At 48.6% G+C, this 20288-nt stretch overlaps 1 protein-coding gene across 2 annotated transcripts in view; it reads left to right on the top strand.

Moving 5' to 3' along the window:
- The window catches only part of ZC3H12D (zinc finger CCCH-type containing 12D), a 38199-nt gene that overhangs the window by 6808 nt on the left and 11103 nt on the right, over nucleotides 1-20288 (top strand). For both annotated transcript variants that reach the window (XM_004044812.5, XM_055390819.2), the window contains exons 2-3: nucleotides 3597-3971; nucleotides 16194-16333. In XM_004044812.5, the coding sequence (XP_004044860.2) occupies nucleotides 3667-3971; nucleotides 16194-16333 (445 nt within the window). In that variant the 5' untranslated portion in view covers nucleotides 3597-3666. The remainder of the gene's footprint in view (nucleotides 1-3596; nucleotides 3972-16193; nucleotides 16334-20288) is intronic.

Below are 20288 nucleotides of genomic sequence, written 5' to 3'. Positions count from 1 at the left end.
TATTATAAAAATAGTTTTTTGTTTTTTTTTTTGAGATGGAGTCTTGCTTTGTTGCCCAGGCTGGAGTGCTGTGGCATGATCTCGGCTTACCACAACCTCTGCCTCCTGGGTTCAAGCAATTCTCCTGCCTCAGCCTCCTGAGTAGCTGAGACTACAGGTGCACCCCACCATGCCAGCTAATTTTCGTATTTTTAGTAGAGAGGGGGTTTCTCTATACTGGCCAGGCTGATCTCGAACTCCTGACCTCGTGATCCGCCCGCCTCAGCCTCCCAAAGTGCTGTGATTACAGGCATAAGCCCCGTGCCCGGCCTAAAAATAGTTTTTACCTTGAAGATGCCCTGAAAAAATCTTGGAGTACCCCAGGCTTCCCTAGACCACACCTTGGGAACCACTGAAGTAGTCACTTAGCACATGTCTGTTGTGTGACTGCATTCTGAGTTCCCATAGCACTTAAGTAGCAAGCACAGTGTTTATCTCACAGATTATAACGGTGCCTGGTGCTCAGTGGGAGGTGTGAGCAAGACATGCAGCTGTGGGGCCCATCGGAATATAGGTGCTGATGGAGGGTCTGGGTGGCACCCCAACACTGAAGGAGAGGGGAAAGAGCTGGACCAATTGAGGAGAAGAATCAGGCCAAGTTATACAGCCTAAGGGAACAGATAGTTTCAAGAAAGGGCAGTCCACAATTTTTTAATTTAAAATAACAAGTCAAGGAGTGGTTCCCAGTTTCAAAAGCGGCAGAGAGGTGGCATGAGGCAAGGACTGTGAAAGTGTTGTTGGATTTGGCAGTTAGAAGGGGCTGGTGCCCCTGGGGTCAGTTTCATTGTTTCACGTGGTGCCTGCCATCAGTGGGCTGAGGTGGAGTGGGAGGTGAGCAGGTGGACGCCGTGGCAGAGGCCTCTCTGTCCAGGGGGCTGGCTGTGAAATGCCCTTCACCTGCCAGACCCTGCCATTGTTAGACCTGCTCTGACTCCTGAACTCCTGGGACAGGCCTGCAGAGAATGACAGGCCAAAGTGGGAACCTGGCTGAGAGACGTGATTGACACAACGAAGTCAAACAGGAGAAGAGGGACTGAAGGTCAGGAGCCTGTGATACTGAGATGAGGATGAGGGAGAAAGGTGGATGTGCCGGAATGTTCACTGAGCCTGATTTGTAACAGCGAAAAATGGAAAACAAACTTTCATCCTATGACATATGGTTAAACACTGAAGAACATATTCACTCATTCATTCATTCATTCATTCATTCACCAATCAACACATGTACGTTGAGATTCAGCTGTGTGAGTCACTGTCCTAAGTGCTGGGGATACAGTGAGCAGTAGAACAGGTAAACTAGCATAGAAAGATTTCCAAACTGCATTTTTATTCTATTCTATTCTATTCTATTTTTTTAGACAGGGTCTTGCTCTGTCATCTGGACTGAAGTGTAGTGGTATGATCTCGGCTCACTGCAGCCTCAAACTCCTGGGCTCAAGTGATTTTCCCGTCTCAGCCTCCTAAGTAGCTGGGACTACAGGCCAGCGCCACCATGCCCCGCTCATTTTTGTATTTTTTGTAGAGTCAGGGTTTTGCCATGTTGCTGTGGTTGGTCTCAAATTCCTAGGCTAAAGCGATCCACCTGCTTCGGCCCCCCAGGGTATTGGGATTACAGACATGAGCCACCACGCCCAGCCAAAAATGCATTTTTTTTTTTTTTTTTGAGAGATGGAGTCTCACTCTGTTGCCCAGGCTGGAGTGCAGTAGCACGATCTTGGCTCACTGCAGCCTCTGCCTCCCAGGTTCCAGCGATTCTCCTGCCTCAGCCTCCCAAGTAGCTGAGATTACAGGTGCATGCCACATGCCTGGCTAATTTTTGTGTTTTTAGTAGAGACAGGGTTTCACCATGTTGGCCAGGCCGGTCTCGAATTCCTGACCTTGTGATCCACCCACCTCGGCCTCCCAAAGTGCTGGAATTACGGGCATAAGCCACTGCGCCCGGCCCCCAAAATGCATTTTTAATAAGAAAAGCAAGTTGCTGAGCAATAAGTATAATATGACACCATTTGTGTAAAACTAAACCAAAACAACTCTAAAACAATATTTGTGTTTATCTATTAGACATGCAAGTAAATGTACAGAGAAATCACTAGAGGGGTGCAGAAAAACAGTAGGGGAAGCAAGTGGGTTTGGGGTGTGCAGGAGAAACATCATGTCTTTTTATTCTTTATGCTTCTACATTGCTTGGAGTTTTCGCTTGCAATAAATATGTTTTCATGATTATTTCTGTATTTAAAAAAAATTTTTTTTGAAATATATCGGTCTTTGTGGGTAGAAAAGAGAGAGGGACCCAGGCTGTCTAGAGTGTTCCTGTTGGTTTCGTCATCTTCCTTTAGAAACCATCTATCAGGACGCAGCCCCCTTCCCAGGCCACCCCCCAACCCCCAGTGTAGGTCAGGCTGTAATGCCTGGCTGGGATGGATGAAATTTGGGGCAGGCCCCTTTTTTTTCTTTGAGACGGAGTTTCACTCTTGTTGCCCAGGCTGGAGTGCAATGGTGCAATGTCGGCTCACCACAACCTCCGCTTCCCAGGTTCAAGAGATTCTCCTGCCTCAGCCTCCAAAGTAGCTGGGATTACAGGCGTGCGCCACCATGCCTGGCTAATTTTTGTATTTTTAGTAGAGACGGGGTTTCACCATGTTGGCCAGGCTGGTCTCTATCTCCTGACCTCTTGATCTGCCTGCCTCAGCCTCCCAGAGTGCTGGGATTACAGGCGTGAGCCACCATGCCCAGCCGGGGCAGGCCCTTCTATTGCAGAGGTTCAGTGTGGTCTGAGTTAATCATTAGGGAAAGCTGTGCAGGGCAGCAAGCAGAATTTGGGTGGGAGCACTGCCTTTCTGGGAGTAGAATTCACCTGGGGGCATTTGGACCTGGGTAAGCCAGGGGCCTGTGTTAGTCTGCTTGAAACCTGTGTTTGGCCTGTCCCAAGAGCTGGGTGCCCCAGAGCAAAGCACCACAGACTGGGGCGTTAAGGGAAATTCATCGTCTCACAGTTCTGGAGGCTGGAAGTTCAAGGTCAAGGTGCCTGCAGGGTTCCTTTCTCCCTTCTCCCTGAGTCTTCACATGGTGGTCCCTCTGTGTGTTATGTGTTCAAATTTCCTCTTCTTATAAGGACACCAGTCATATTGGATTAGTGACCTCCTTTTAGAGGTCATAGCTCTAAATATAGTCACACTCTGAGGTACTGGGGTGAGGAATTTACCATGGGAATTTGGGAGGTCACTATTCAGCGCCCCACAGAGTCTGAGAAACAAGAAACCTGTGTTTGGCCTGTCCCGAGTGCTAGGTGCATGCTCAGCCCCTGCAGCCCTGGTGCGCGGTCGGGTGTGTGCCCTGCCGGGCAGTGTGGGGTGAAGGCCTCAGTGAGCTCACTGTGAAAGCAGCGTGATTGCTTCTGCAGCTCCGCAGCCACACTGAGCAACTGAAAGTCCCCAGTGGGACTGGGCTCCACCTGATTTCCTGACAGCTAGGCCGGGAGGGAGCCAGCGCAGGCACACCTTGCCCTTGCCCCAGTCTGCCCAGGAAACACCTGATGGATGCGTTTTTTTTCTCTTTAGCTCATGCCTGCAGGGCTCTGAGAGGAGGAAGCCTGGGGCAGGACCTGCGCCAGTGGCCGCTGGGCACAGCATGGAGCACCCCAGCAAGATGGAATTCTTCCAGAAGCTGGGCTACGACCGGGAGGATGTGCTCCGGGTGCTGGGCAAGCTGGGCGAGGGCGCCCTGGTCAACGACGTGCTGCAGGAGCTTATCCGCACGGGCAGCCGCCCGGGGGCCCTGGAGCACCCGGCTGCACCCAGGCTAGTGCCTCGGGGCTCCTGTGGGGTCCCGGACTCTGCCCAGCGTGGCCCGGGGACAGCCCTGGAAGAGGACTTCGGAACCCTGGCCAGTTCTCTGCGACCCATAGTGATTGATGGCAGCAACGTGGCGATGAGGTAGCTTCCCTTCATCCTGTAGCTGGGGCTGGGGAGGCCCCTGTTCGCAGGAGCCCTGAGAACTGTCCCTCTTCCTTGTGGTTTGGTCCAAAGAGCTTTGGGGCCAACGGATCAGGCTTTGAATCCCTGTACCATCTTTTAGTAGCTGTGTGGCATTAAGCAAGTCACTTAACCCCTCTGAGCCTCATTTTCCCCATCTGTACGGTTGGGATAAAATGTCCGTAGAGGGTTTTTGTGCACAAAATGCCTAGGATAGTGCCTGACACAGAGTAAGTGTTCAACAAGTGTAGCTGTTATTATCACAACCCAGAGGAAGAGCCTTCTTTTGGGGAAGGTGTGGTAATGAGGGAGGCGCCCTGGGTCAAGTGTTGGCAGATGTGGCTTCTTGTTGGGAGTCTGTCCCTAACTGGCTGCTAGACTCTGGAAAAGCTGCAGGACTCATTTCCTCTTCTGTGAAAGAGGCCCACAAATATCTCTTCTACTCTCTCAAGGTTATGAGCATCAGAGGGGAAGGTGTGCTTTGAAGTGCGCTGGAAGCCCTCTGCTGGGGTTGCTGAGGAGGTGGTGTTGCGGCTCCCTTAAGTTTGAGAGATTTGTTGGTGGCCCCCTGAGCTGCAGATGCGGCTGTGTGAACATTTGTGTGTTGGCATCTTTGTGGGTTTTGGGAATGCCAGCCTCACGCCCGAGTTGTTATCTGCCTGTCTTGGCTAAGCTCCTCTGTGATGGAATCTCTGCAGCCTCCCCCAGCACCCTGCTGGGCGAAGTGGGGCGTTGCCCAAACAAGTGGATTATTCTACCGCTTGGCTTTATTACAACCGTGCAAAGGGCAGAGCCATAGGAAACGGTTCACTCCCAGCTGTAAATATATGTGCTTCCCTTTTCAAAAGCTGAGTTACTCCCACCATGGGTGGGAATCCAGAAAAGCAGTTCTCCGCGGCACCGAATGTGTCAACAGAGCCTCCGAGAGTTTCCCCTGGGGATTTGGGCTCACTTTGGATTTGGTGTTGCAGGACCGAGGTTTGCAATGGTTCAGCCCAGATGGTCCAGCCTCAGGGGCTGTCCCTGCACTTTTTGCGGTGTATACTGAGAGTTTTTTTTTTTTTTTTTCACTTTTAACCAGCTAAGTCTCCCTGGCATTGATGCCATCAGCAGGTGATGGAGCCCTCTCTTTCTCCTGGGACTTAGGGGCTGGCCCATGGGGTCTCTGTCACATTGTCACCCATGTCATGTATAGGCACCAGATAGGTAAACCTATGAAATTCTGCTCAATTTAAGATCTCTGGGAAGCTAAAAGGATTTTTAAGAATCCAGTAGGTTCTGAGGGTCCTAGAAAGACTAGAAGGGGTTGTGAGAGGGGCCTGGCCTCTATATGATCTGAGCAAGGAACCTCTTTCCCTGGGCTTCCATAGAAGGAAGGCTTTGAATGCTTAAATCAAAGACCTTCCCAGCCCTAAGGTTGTATGAGTTCTGTGATTCCAAATCAAAATAGCAGAGTGGCTGTAGGGTAAAAAGACTATTTCAGGGGCATGTTTTAGAAATTGTTATAATAGGATAGTGGTGGAGGGTTTTGTTTTAATGGGAGTCTCTGTTGCTGCTTGGAGTCAAACTTAAGCCACATCCTCTGTTTGCACATGACCATAATGTGTCGTGGGTACATCCATTGATCCCCCACCTCTGCCCCCCACCTCTCATGATTGCAATCAGATTAATTTTCTCTTGTTCAATCTGTGCGGGTTATACATCGAAACCCTTACTCAGACTCACTACGAAGAATGTGTCAGAGCATAAATGTTCTCACACACTGGCTACCTCCAAAACACCTGAGTTAACCAGAACACATGTACCTATGCTCTGTGTGTGTCATATATGGACACACACACACATCCCCTCCCTCTGCCCTGGATCCCAGTAGTTAGGGAAAAGAGACAAATAGCACAACCGCCACCTGATCACAGGACTTAATTTGTTCCTTTTAAAGGCAAGCTCTGGGGAGAGTGGAGTGTGAGGTTCCACCCCATCCTCTGCCCCTTCTGCAGTGACATCTGTTGTGTCCTCCAATGGGACTTTTAACAGGACTCATGTCCCTCCGGGTCTGCCATATCCTTAGTTGTGAAAGGTTCAAGTGGGTGCTGACCCTTCACAGGCAATGGGTGATTGAAACCCAAAGTGGTGTCTCATTGTTATCTGTTGACCTCAAAATTCAGTTAACCTCAGAAACATGGTTTCTGAAAATTCCCTTTCACTGAGGTTTTGTAGTATTGCAGACATTGCCATTTTCTGTTTTTGAAGGCAGTACTGCTTCGTGCACTGTCTGGCCTTGCGGTGGTGGGGAGGGGCTTAAAGACCGAGTGGGACACCTGTTCTTTCCACCTTGAGCGGATGAGAAGTGTGGCTCCTGTTGGCAGGAATGTTCTTCAGTGTGCCTGTTCCTGGCTGTGGCTCTGTCCCCTGGAAGTGTCCTTCTGGAAGTTCTAGAGAAGAGTCTTTTTTATTTTTTCCAGCTTCTAGAGACTGCGTTCCTCAGCTCATGGCCCCTTCTATCTTCAAAGCCAGCAATGGCCTGAAATGATATACACGATGTGGCATGTCTGTGTACATATATGTGTTTCTCTGGGGGAAAGAGTCATAGCTTTCAATAGACACCTAAAGGGTCTGTCATCCCCCAAAATATGATAACCCACTGACATAGAATGAGACATTACAGATAATTCTATGCTTTCTGGCCAGGGATTTATTTTTCCTCTGCCTTTCAGGAGGCACTAGGCCATGTACCCCCTGTTAGCACAGAGAATGTGAGAATGGGCCATCAGTTCTTGTTCTGACCCTCTCAGTTACACAGGAAAGGACTTGACAGGCTTGACTATGGTCAACACTGGCTTGAATCAGACCCTGACCCCCACCTGTGCTTCCTAGCCATGACACAATAGGTAGAAGTTTCCGTGGGCTTCTTTCCCCAGTGCTTTAGAATGTTTAGCCCAATGCCATTGGTCGTGCTTGGCTGAACCCAGAAGGCCTGGCTGCTGCTCTCTGGAGGTTGACAGAGTGGGCCACTGGCCCAATGCTTTTTACAGAAATGGGCTCTCCTAAGCAGGACTACTGGCATCATTCCTCATTTTGTAAGAGGTGGGTCAACGTAATGAGAACTCCAAGTGATGATGTGGGGAGAGTGGAAGATGGGGACCTGGTAAACAGACCTGTGGCTGCCCCCAGTTTTGCTGGACCTCTTGCTGTACCCCATAAAGGAAACCAGGGAAGTCAGAAGTACGGGACCGCTAGGCCAGGGCTGCCCAACACAACTCCCTGCAGTGAGGGCAAGGCCCACCCCTGCCCTGTCCCCACAGAGCCACTTGCCACGTGTGGCGTTCGAGCACTTGAAATGTGGCCAGTGCAACCAAGGAACTGGCTTCTACATTTTATTTTTTAAATTAATTTTAACTTAAATGTGAATAGCCAGGTGTGGCAAGTGGCTATAGATTGGACTGTACAGCTGTCCCTTTTCAGCCATCCAGCTGTGTGACCTCAGGTAGGTCACCTGGCTTGAGTCCTATTTACACAATTAGGATGTTGGACTAAACCTTAAAAGGCCTTTTCATCTCTAACGGGTGAGGATTCAAGGTGGTTATTTTACATATGCTTGATATTAAATACATACATTTTATTTTTATTTATTTTTTTCTTCAGACGGAGTCTTGCTCTTTTGCCAGGCTAGAGTGCAGTGGTCCAATCTCGGCTCTCTGCAACCTCCACTTCCTGGGTTCAATCGATTCTCCTGTCTCAGTCTCCTGAGTAGCTGGGATTACGGGTGCCTGCCACTACACCTGGCTAATTTTTGTAGTTTTTTGTTTGTTTGTTTTGAGACAGTCTCACTGTGTTGCCCAGGCTGGAGTGAAGTGGTGAGATCTTGGCTCGCTGCAACCTCTACCTCCTGGGTTCAAGCAATTCTCCTGACTCAGCCTCCCGAGTAGCTGGGACTACAGGTGTGTGCCACCATGCCTGGCTAATTTTTTGTATTTTTAGTAGAGACTGGGTTTCACCATGTTGGCCAGGCTGGTCTTGAACTCCTGACCTCAAGTGATCACCCACCTCAGCCTCCAAAGTGCTGGGATTATAGGTGTGAGCCACCGCGCCTGGTCAATACATTTTTCTCGTAAAGGAATTTCTCTTCTTTAGAGGTTCAGAGAGATTAAGTAACTTGCCTGAGGTCACAGAGCAAGAAGAGCCAGCTCTGGATTCAGTGCTCTCTTCAATGCCCGGTGTTCCCCCCAGACATTACCATTCCTTCTGCTCTCCCCCTGGCCTAGGAAAGGACCACAGGGTAGGAGACCCTGACCCAGAGGTGTGCTCTGGCTGCAGTTGACAAGCCCTGGACTTGTCAGCTGCAGGCAGGTGTGAGGCTCCACTCCCTTCACAGGGACCCTCTGCAGGGCTGGTGCCCAGGATGCCCTCAGGGTGCCACAAGTGCCTCAAATAGTAGCTCTCATGGACTAGCAGCCCAAAGACTGATTTCTCAGTGCAGTCTCCATACCTTAAAGGTAGGGCTGTGTGTGTGTTTCCGTGAGAAAGAGAGGGACATCAGCTCGGGTCATTCAGCTGAATACCTGAGTCCATAGATACCTGGCTTTGAGAATAATGTCCAGCAACTTTTTAAAAAGAAGGCAGCTTTCATTGAAAGCGTGTTCAAAATGGCATCATGGTGTGTGGGAAGAGCATGAATTCTCACAAGCCAACAGTTGCAGCATTTTCTTTTTTTTTTGAGACGGAGTCTCGCTCTGTCGCCCAGGCTGGAGTGCAGTGGCGCCACCTCGGCTCACTGCAAGCTCTGCCTCCCAGGTTCACACCATTCTCCTGCCTCAGCCTCCCAAGTAGCTGGGACTACAGGCGCCCGCCACCACGTCCAGCTAATTTTTTTGTACTTTTAATACAGATGGAGTTTCACCGTGTTAGCCAGGATGGTCTCGATCTCCTGACCTAGTGTTCCACCCGCCTCAGCCTCCCAAAGTGCTGGGATTACAGGCTTGAGCCACCGCGCCCGGCCGAGTTGCAGCATTTTCTTGCCTGGGGCGGGCAGACTCACAAGTGCCCAGCCTGTTTTACATTCTGTAGGCAAATCTAGAAAAGGCGGGATTCAAAGTACAACCTTGGGGGGAAAGCACCTGATAATTTCACATCCTCTTACTGCCCCAGAGTAGGGTTTCATGTAAATGTGTCCTCATTTTGGAGTGCACAGGGCTTTTTGCTTTGGCTGTTGTTTACATTTTTACACTCTCAGGACACTCTGCAGGCTCTGGTTTGTGCTGGAGTAAGGGATCTTCAAGGAAGAGAGAGATCAGGCTTGAAATCATACCTCTCAGTTTTCATCATGCCCCTCTCAGTGGGTTCCCAGCAGGCAAGAAAGAGAATGGTGGGGGTTTATGACCGGGCTGGGGGTGAGACCTGCTTCTGAGACCCTGACTCTGTTCTGTCTGACGTTAGCCTTGGGCTCCTGCCTGTCTGCACCCATTTCTTGTAAGGTGAAAGCTCCCAGATCAGCCCCTGTTCACGGTCTCTTTCCCCTGCCTTGAGCTGGGGAGAGATCTCCTGGTGAGAAGGGTCAGAGTGTTTGCAATTGAACCCCCAGTAAGAAACAGAGTGGCAAGAGCAGCTTCCCTTCACATCTCAGACCCCTGAGGAACCATTGCTCCTCTCTTTCCTCCTGCCCATAGCCACAACCTTCCTCCATATGTGACTGCTTTGGGAGCCCCTAGCCTCTGCAGGAACTACTTGGCAATAGTCAAAGATGCAGTGGTGTACAATTGGATTGTCTAGTTACTGAAACTGACTGGCACTCTGATTGCAGCTACCCCAGGCACAGTTGTCAGGCAGGCAAAATTTGCCTTGGGTGCCAACCCACTTCCTCTTTGTACCTTCGGTTATTCAAAACTCCCATCTCTGGTGGGGTGCAGTGGCTTATGCCTGTAATCCTAGCACTTTGGGAGGCGAAGGCAGGCGATCACCTGAGGTCAGGAGTTTGAGACCAGCCTGACCAACATGGAGAAACCCCATCTCTACTAAAAATACAAAATTAGCCGGGTGTGGTGGTACATGCCTGTAATCCCAGCTACTCGGGAGGCTGAGGCAGGAGAATCGCTTGAACCTGGGAGGTGGAGGTTGTGGTGAGCTGAGATTGCGCCATTGCACTCCAGTCTGGGCAACAAGAACAAAACTCCGTCTCAAAAACAAACAAAAAACAAAAACAAAACTCCCAGCTCCTGTCTCCTTTTCCCAGGGCCTGGCCCTCGGCTTGCTGCCTGATGAGCTGGTTCACAGTGTTGGTTAATAAGGGCATGAGGTGCCTTTTCTAAGCATTAGCATTTCAACTGTGGGTTACTATTACTCCAAAAGAACTGCCATCTGGATCCTGAGGTATAGATGGAGTTGGGGGGAATCAATGGTCTTTGGGAGACTAGGGAGGAAGAGTTTTGCAGCCTAAGGGGTCAGGCTTTGAGGGCTGCCCCTAGATCAGAGAGTTGGACACATTGTTTTGCTTCAGTTTCCTCAAGGGTAAAATGGGGACAAGGTCACTTCCTCAAGGGCTTGTTGTAATGATTAAATGAGGCAAAACGTGCAAAGTGCCCTGGCAGACAGAACCCTCTACAGATCTTAAAAATGAGCTCCAAGGCCAGGCGCAGTGGCTCATGCCTGTAATCTCAGCACTTTGGGAGGCCAACATGGGAGGATCACCTGGGGCCAGGAGTTCAAGACCGGCCTGGGCAACATAGCCAGACCTCATCTCTACAACAAATTTTTAAAATTAGCCAGGTGTGGCAGTGCATACCTGTAGTCCCAGCGACTTGGGAGGCTGAGGTGGGAGGACTGCTTGAGCCTGAGAGGTCGAGGCTACTGTGAGCCATGATTGTACCATTGCACTCCAGCCTGGGTAACAGAATGAGACTCCATTTCTTAAATAAAAAAAAAAGAGCTCCAAGAAGCAGGGGTGATGTCTTTTCTTAGCACGCAGTGCAGAGCCTTGTAGTAGATATTCAGGAATTGCGCTGAGTCTGTGAAGGAACGTGCAGATGAGTGGATGCCTTTGGTGTGCGCATTCCTGTCTGTGTGCTGGGGAGCGGGCTCCCAGGGCGACTGAGAGCTCTGCCAGGGTCCAGGTTCCCTTCCTGTCTCTCACCACTGAACACTGCCTCCTACACCCACCGAAGGTGTCAGAGATGGCTTGTGAATGGTTAAATGCAAATATGGAAGGAGACCCTGAAAAAAGAGCAGCAATTAAGAAACAGCTTTTTTATTTTATTTTATTTTATTTTTGAGATGGAGTCTTGCTCTGTCACCCAAGCTAGAATGCAGTGGCTTGATCTCGGCTCACTGAAACTTCTGCCTCCCGAGTTCAAGCGATTTTCCTGCCTCAGCCTCCTGAGTAACTGGGATTACAGGCATGCGCCACCACGCCTGGCTGATTTTTGTATTTTTAGTAAAGACGGGGTTTCACCATGTTGGTTAGGCTGGTCTCGAACTCCTGACCTCGTGATCCGCCCGCCTCGGCCTCCCAAAGTGCTGGGATTACAGGCGTGAGCCACAGCACCCAGCCAAGAAACAAGTTTTAAAATAATTGTGGTGGTGCTATTTTCCGTTGAGAATTAACTGAGGGTGGACTTGACTACATTGAAGAGATGCATGTGTCTCGGGGGTGACGTGAGGGAGGGTGTCATCAATTGTTCACTTTACTGCTTCAGGGACACAGAAAATGGACCTCATTTTCTATGACAGGCACGATATCTTCCCCTCTTTTTTAGGTAGAGGAGGGTACATCTTACGTTTGCCAGTGTACATCAGGTGGGGCCTCCGTTTCTTCTGTCTCCTGGGCAACTCAGGCTCTGTGGTTCCTCTCCGCCCCCTCCCATCTCGGATGGCCTCTGGGGCCTTTGAGACCTGATACTGGCTGGAAAAGGGGTCTGGGGCCCTCACTGGGTTCTGTTGCACAGTGGCTGGGCTGGCCTGGCCTCTAAACGGGAAACATGGAAGTGGCCTTCTGGGAGCCATGCTGGCTTAAAGTGCTCTCTGCTCACTGGTGCCAGCCTGTCCATCCCCAGACAGTCCACCAGGCCTGGGGTCACGCGAGGGACGGGGTGTGGCTTCAGACTCACGTCTCCTCCAAGTCATGTTCCTCCAAGGCAGCCTTGCAGAAACCCGGTTTCTCTGAGGGGCTTGCAACCTGCCCAGGCTGTGCTGAAAAACAAAGGTTCAGCCTTTGGTTCAGCCTCTTGTTCACACAGTCTTGATGTTTCTCCATCTCCCCCTCCCCTATGGTTGGGCTGGGTGGAGCTGGAATGGGGGGGCAGGGTGAGGACCTCCTCCTCCTTCCATCTTCCCTCTTTTTCAGCTTCTGCTGGGCTGGAAAGGACCAGCGATCTGCTTCCTCTTCCCCCCCCCCCTTTTTTTTTTTTGAGATGGCGTCTCGCTCTGTCGCCCAGGCTGGAGTGCAGTGGTGCAATCTCAGCTCACTGCGACCTCCGCCTCCCAGGTTCAAGTGAGTCTCCTGCCTCAGCCTCCCGAGTAGCTGGAACTACATGTGCATGCCATCACACCTAGCTAAATTTTTTGTATTTTTAGTAGAGACAGGATTTCACCGTGTTAGCCAGGATGCTTTCGATCTCCTGACCTCGTGATCCTGCCTCCTTGGCTTCCGAAAGTGCTGGGATTACAGGCATGAGCCACCACACCCGGCCTTCCTCTTCCTTTTGACCGCAGATATCCCCGTTGATATTTTCTCCTCACTGTACAAGCCTCAGAGTTCAGCCTCAGTAGCGAAAGGGATATTTATCTTCTTCATTGTTTTTTTTTTTTTGAGACAGAGTCTCACACTGTCACCCAGGCTGGAGTGCAGTGGCTCGATCTCAGCTCACTGCAACCTCTGCCTCCCAGGCTCATGCGATTCTCCAGCCTCAGCCTCTCCAGTAGCTGGGATTACAGGCGCGTGCCACCACACCCAGCTAATTTTTGTATTTTTAGTAAAGATGGGGTTTCACCATGTTGGTCAGGCTGGTCTTGAACTCCTGACCTCAGGTGATCCGCCCACCTCAGCCTCCCAAAGTGCTGGGATTACAGGCATGAGCCACCACGTCCTTTTTCTTTTATAAACTTGTGACTATCCTAATCTTCCTTGAGAAAATAGCAGGAAAGGTCACATACGAGAGAGAGCACAGCAATGTGAATTCAAAATGTCATCCTTGTCTGCATATGGGTTGGCTGCCAGGCTTCTCGGGAGAAGGCATGAGTGGCGTGGTGGCCCTTGGCTCTCTAAGAACTTATCCTTGCCCCTCCCTTTACACCTGTTGCCCGGGCTCATTCCTCATGCTCCAGCCCCACTCCTGTCTTTCTGGTCCCTAGACCATGTCAATTATGCCGTGTTTGGATCCTTCCGGTCAGCTCTTCCCTTTGCTTCAGCTTCTCCTCTAGCTGCTTCTCAGCTGAGTTTCTTCTCAGCCATTCGTTTATTCAACAGCTTTTAAAGTGAGTCATTACAATTATTAGGCACAATGCTGGGCACTGAGAGTTCTTTGGTGAGCAAGAGGAGCCCATGGTTTAAAGAAGGGAGACCCAGGCAATCCCCTGGATGGGTGCCAACGTTCCCCAGTGCCAGGAAGGAGCGGGAGGGTGCAGTGAGAGCTCGGGAGAGGGATCTGCAGGAGTCTAGGGAGTAGGGGATGCTTTCCTGAGGAAGTGAGGATGAAGCTGGGATCTGAAGGCGGAAGAGGAGGTGGAGTGATCTAATTTGAGGCCAGGTTCTGTCTCACCCATGGCTGAGTCCAGTTGATTTTGCCTTCTTAATATCTCAAATCTATCTACTTGTCTCCCTCCAGCGAAACCCCACTGACCCCACTGACTGAGTCTGAGGGACGTCTTCAGGTTTCACCAGTCACTTGGAGCAGCGTTTGGCGACCCCTTTTCCCCCTGCTTTCCTGATGCACATCCTCTGGTTTTCTTCCTCCTTCTCAGATCCGTCCTTCCTGAGTCCCATATGATATTGCCCCTCTCTACCTATAACCAGCTGTGAAGTCGCAGAGTTCCTCCAGCCCAGGCTGCTCACTTTCTCTCCAGGCGAGCAGGAAATTCTGTCCATGCTGTGGCCTCAGCTATTGCTTACACAGAGATGGCCTACAACTTTAATCACTCAGACATCTCCACTGAACCCTAGCTGTTTACTTAACATTTCCTCTAAGTGGAAATGTTAACAGCTCAATATGTGTCTAAAATAGAACTCATGATCTTTCCCTCTAACCCTGTTCCTTTCCAGAATTCCTGGTGTCAGTGAATAGCCTGCCATCCTCTTACACAAGCCAGAGATCTTGAGTCATCTTTGATGCCTTCTTCTCTATCACTCCCATATCCAATCAGTCATTGAGTTCTGGAGATTTGACCTTCTAAATAAATATCTCTCAAGTTCACCTATTCTTCTCCCTCATCCACCACCATCAGCTTAGTCCAAGTCACCGTCAATTTTTGCTCTGTTGCCCAGGCTGGAGTGCAGTGGCGCGATCTCGGCTCACTACAACCTCCGCCTCCCGGGTTCGAGCAATTCTTCTGCCTCAGCCCCCTGAGTAGCTGGGATTATAGGCATGCGCCACCACGCCTGGCTAATTTTTGTATTTTTAGTAGAGACAGGGTTTCACCATGTTGGCCAGGATGGTCTTGATCTCCTGACCTCATGATCCACCCGCCTCGGCCTCACAAAGTGCTGGGATTACAGGCGTGAGCCACCGCGCCTGGCCTCAGATTGAGCTTTTTGAATCATCACATCACATCACATCATCTACTTCCAATCTTGAAATCCTTCCATGGCTTTTTAATTCCTCTTAGGAGGAAGAAAGGAATCTTCCATAATGTCTGCAAGGCCCTGCCTGATCTCACACCACTCTCTCCTTATTGCCTCCATTGAAGTCTTCTGTGGAATTTGAAGGGCATTGCCCTCCTTGCTTGGACTTGGGAAACCCAATAACATATTTACAACCATCTCTCAGGGTGAGAGTGATTCTGTAGATGGCTACTCCTATCTGTCTTATGTTGATTATTCTTAGCTTCAGTTAAAGAGAGGATCTTGTCTGTTAGTCCTCAGAATGTATTCTTGGAGCCGTATTAGTCAGGATTCTCTGAAGGGAAGAACTAATAGGCTAGATGTATATATGAAGGGGAGTTTATTAAGGAGTAGTGACTCACACGATCACAAGGTGAAGTCCCATAATAGGCCATCTGCAAACTGAGGAGCAAGGAAGCCAGTCCAAGGCCCAAAACCTCAAAAATAGGGAAGCCGACAGTGCAGCCTTCAGTCTGTGGCCAAAGGCCCAAGAGCCCCTGGCAAACCCCTGGTGTAAGTCCAACAGTCCAAAAGCTGAAGAACTTGGAGTCTGATGTTCAAGAGCAGGAAGCATCCAGCACGGGTGAAAAATGAAGGCCAGAAGACTCAGCAAGTCCGCTCATTCTACTTTCTTCTGCCTGTTTTGTTCTAGCCATGCTGGCAGTTGATTAGATGGTGCCCACCCAGATTGAGGGAGGGTTGGCCTCTCCCAGTCCACTGACTCAAATATTAATCTCTTTTGGCAACACCCTCACAGACACACCCAGGAACAATACTTTGCATTCTTCAATCCAATCGAGTTGACACTTGATATTAGCTATAACAGAGCCCAAGACCCTCTACATACCTATCACAAGCCATGTGGTTCTTGTTAATGGTTATTATTTGTGAATGAAAGAATGAACTATCTTTAAAGTGTAGATTTTCTTGTGTGTGTGTGTTTTTTTGTTTTTGTTTTTGTTTTTTGTTTGTTGTTGAGACAGAGTCTCCCTCTGTTGCCCAGGCTGGAGTGCAGTGGTGGGACTGCAGCTCACTGAATCCTCCATCTTTCAGGTTCAAGTGATTTTCCTGCCCCAGCCTCCAGAGTAGCTGGGATTGCAGGTGTGCACCACTACACCTGGGTAATTTTTGTATTTTTCGTAGAGATGGGGTTTCACCATGTTGGCCAGGCTGATCTCAAACTCCTGACCTCAAGTGATCTGCCCACCTCGGCCTCCCAAAATGTTGGGATTACAGGCGTGAGCCACCACTCCTGGCCTAAAATGTAGATTTTCCTGGTTCCCTCTTGATTATGAGACTGTGATCCATGATATTCACAGGGGAATCACTCTTAGGAACACTTGCTGTGTCTCTATGATTTCTTTGTTTTCCCATTGTAGCCATGGAAATAAAGAAACCTTCTCTTGCCGGGGAATCAAGCTGGCTGTTGACTGGTTCAGGGACAGAGGACACACCTACATCAAAGTTTTTGTTCCATCCTGGAGGAAGGACCCACCAAGAGCTGACACCCCTATCAGAGGTATGCTGGAGCAGATGTATGCTCAAGAGGTACTAGACACCTTTCCTTGGTGCACTTCTAACATCGATAGTCAAATATCTACTTAGTTGTTTGTTTAATGATATTTGTCTTCCTCATTGCGCTATAAGCTCCGTGAAGGCACTGATTATGACTGTTCAATGCCATAGCCCAACACCTAGCACCTAGCGTAACACCTGGTATTCAACAAGTAGTTCAAAATTAGGCGTTCAATAAGCAGTTGTTGAGTAGATGAATAAACAAACTACTCTTTTGGTGTGTTAAGTTATCAAAATAATTGTGCCTGACAACTTTTAACACCCAAAGAGACACTGGATCTGTATTCCACTTCTAATAGTTTATAGGATTTGAAAGAGACATTTATTTGGTCAGGTAATACTTATTTACCAAGTACTTCATCTAATCTCTTTATTTAAAAAGAAGAAGAAAACTGAGACCCAGGGAATTCTTCTTCTTCTTCTTCTTTTTTTTTTTTTTTGAGACCAAATCTTGCTCTGTCGCCAAGCTGGAGTGCAGTGGCTTGATCTCGGCTCACTGCAACCTCCTCCTCCCAGGTTCAAGTGATTCTCCTGCCTCAGCCTCCCAAGTAGCTGGGATTACACGCATGTGCCACCACACCCAACTAATTTTTATATTTTTAGTAGAGATGGAGTTTCACCATGTTGGCCAGGATGGTCTCAATCTCTTGACTTCATGATCCGCCCACCTTGAACTCCCAAAGTGCTGGGATTACAGGCAAGAGCCACCTCACCCAGCCTCTTCATTTTTAATTCTTCAATCAGCTAGGAATATTTTAAGCTACAAATATTAGAATACTGCGGTTTTATTATTTATTTATTTAGTTTTGAGATGGAGTCTCACTATGGCTCATTGCAGACTTGCTCTCCCCTGGCTCAGGAGATCCTCCTACCTTAGCTTCTTCAGTAGCTGGGACTATAGGTGCACATCACCACACCCAGCTAGTTTCTTTCTTTCTTTCTTTTTTTTTTTTGACATGGAGTTTCACTCTTGTTGCCCAGGCCATAGTACAATGGCACAATCTCGGCTCACTGCAACCTGTGCCTCTCAGGTTCAAGCGATTCTCCTGCTTTAGCCTCCTGAGTAGCTGGGACTACAGGCGCGTGCCACCACACCCAGCTAATTTTTGTATTTTTATTAGAGATGGGGTTTCATCATGTTGGCTGGTCTTGAACTCCTGGCCTCAGGTGATCCACCCGCCTCTGCCTCCCAAAGTGCTGGGATTACATGTGTGAGCCACCGCACCCTGCCCTAGCTAGTTTTTGTTTTTTGTAGAGACGGGGTTTCACCATGTTGCTCAGGCTGGTCTTTAACTTCTGGACGCAAGCCATCCCTCTGCCTCGGCCTCCCAAAGTGCTAGGATTACTGGCATGAGCCACCAGGCACGGTCAGAACACTGTGGTTTAAACAAACAGGGTCTTGTTCATTGTTTGGCTTCTTATACAGGTTGAGTATCCCTTATCTGAAATACTTGGGAGCAGAAGTGTTTTGAATTTCTGAATGTTTTCATTATGCTTACTGGCTGAGCATTCCTAATCCAAAAATCCCAAATCTGAAATGCTCCAATGAGTATTTGCTTTCAACATCATGTTGTTTGGATTTTTGGATTAGGGATGCTCACCTGTGAGAAGAGAGCAGCTGCAAAGCTCTTTATTATTATGATCAAGTGTTGTGTGCTGTACATAATTGTACGTGCTAGACTTTTACACAACTGGCAGCACAGAAGAGTGTTTCCACCAGCATCACCTCAGACACGTGAGTCACATGTCACACTACAAGGTCAGGATGGCTATGATGATAGGAATTTTTCAACTCTGTTATAGTCTTATGGGACCACTGTCACACACGTGGTCTGAATCATTGTTATGCAGTGCATGGCTGTATATCTGCGCAGTTGCCATGGGTTTGCTCTCCTAGTATGAAAACTTCTCCCTGAATGGCAGTGTGGACCATTTGTGTTGACTGGCAGTTTTCACTTTAGTATACCTGGCATGGAGCAGGCAGGCAGCCTGGCGCCTCTGCCCACCACTTATTCCAGTGGCAGAATGATGATGGTTTTATTCTAGGAGGTCAACAGCCACAATGGGAGGCTTCTTCCTTCCTAGTTGTAGCTTCACTTTCTTTATAGGGATAGGGATGGGAAATGAGTGGAGGTCCATGCTCCTGGGAGCAGCTGCCAGGGAGTAGCTCAGCTCACCTGTTAGTTAGTCATCCCGATTTTGCCCAACTTCCACTCCATCTCCACCACCAGGAGTGCTCCAAGACTGTAGGGCAATGGCTCCCACCTCCACTCCAGCCTTCTGCGCATATTCTGGGCTGTGGTTCCCTCCATGCTGCACAATCAATACAATCCTCTCTGCTTTCTGTCTTCCCAAAGTATGTCAAAATCCTGGGTTTGCTGCTGTCCCCAGACCTACTTTTAACATGATTATAGATCTCCCCCCACCTTTCATTACATTGGAACTATGAGAAGGAGGGAATATAAATACTTGTGTTCAGTTCCCTGTCATGAACTGGTTGTCCTGAATTATTCTTTATGGTCTGAATGTGAAGAATGGTGAATTTCAACAGTAGTGTAATACTTAAATATAATGTGGGAAAAGTAGAGAAATTACTTTGGGATAGGGAAGGAATTTTTAAATAAGCCACAACAAGTGCAAACTTATGAAGAAAGATGAATACATTTGACTATACTAAAATAAAAGCTTTTATTCATTAACAGATACCACAAAAACAAAAAACTGGAAAGACAAGCCTCAAACTGGGGTGAGGATGTGGGGGCGGGTTACACATCACACATTACTGATGAAGGATTACTGCCTAGATCTTGAGAGAACTTCTCCAAATCAATGAGTCAAAGACAATGAACCAACAGAAAGATGGGCTAAAGCATGAATAAGCTGTTTACAGAAAAGAAAGCATATATGGCCATATAAACATACAAACATATGAAAAGATGCTCAATCTCATTAGCAACCAGAGAAATGCAAAATAAAACCACAATAGGAGGCCATTTTGTGCCCACCAGATTGGCAAACATCCAAAAGCCTGAAAATGCCAAGTATCGGCAAGGTTGTCTTACGTGCTGTGTTGGGTATGTAACTTGGCATCACCACTCTGGAAAACAATTTGGCATTACCTTGTAAAGTGCCTTCCATACAGCTCAGCCATATTCACTCTTGGAGATACACCCTGAAGAGGCCCTTGCCTCTTCTGTGCCAGGGACTTAGATGCAGGACGAATAGTGATGAACATATGGCACAACCAAACCTCACAAACACAATGATGAACGAAAAAGACAAGCTGCTTAAGTATATGTGTAGTATGATTCCATTTGTGTCAAGTCTGATGTGTAACCACACTGAAAATGATCCTCAGTGGGGCATGGTGACTCACGCCTGTAATCCCAGAACTTTGGGAGGTTGAGGTGGGTGGATGCTTGAGTCTGGAAGTTTGAGACCAGCTTGGGCAACATGGCAAATTCCCATCTTTACAAAAAATAAAAAAATTAGCTGAGCGTGGTGGTGTATGCCTGTAGTCCTAGCTGCACGGAAGGCTGAGGTAAGAGGATCACCTGAGCCTGGAGGGTAGAAGCAGCAGTGAGCCATGATTGTGCTACTGCACTCCAGCCTGGGTGACACAGTGAGATCTTGTCTCAAAAAAAAAAAAAAAAAAAAAAAAAAAAAGAAACGAAAAAAAAAAAGAAAAAGAAAGAAAGAAAATGATTCTCATAATCTGCATTTTTAAAAATAAAAGCAAGGAAATTATAAACACGGAGTTCTAAAACTAGGGTTGTCCTAAGGGCTTAAGGGGAATGGAGAGGATCGCAGACTGAGGTGGCAGAGGGGACTTCCAAACATGAGCCACCTCCTTTTTCTCAAAGGAGGTGCTAGATATGTGGCGTCTTTATTTTTGTTCT

This window comes from Gorilla gorilla, chromosome 5, assembly GCF_029281585.2.
Source record: "Gorilla gorilla gorilla isolate KB3781 chromosome 5, NHGRI_mGorGor1-v2.1_pri, whole genome shotgun sequence".
In the NCBI taxonomy this organism is placed as follows: domain Eukaryota; kingdom Metazoa; phylum Chordata; class Mammalia; order Primates; family Hominidae; genus Gorilla; species Gorilla gorilla.
This window is presented reverse-complemented; position numbering and strand designations above follow the sequence as displayed.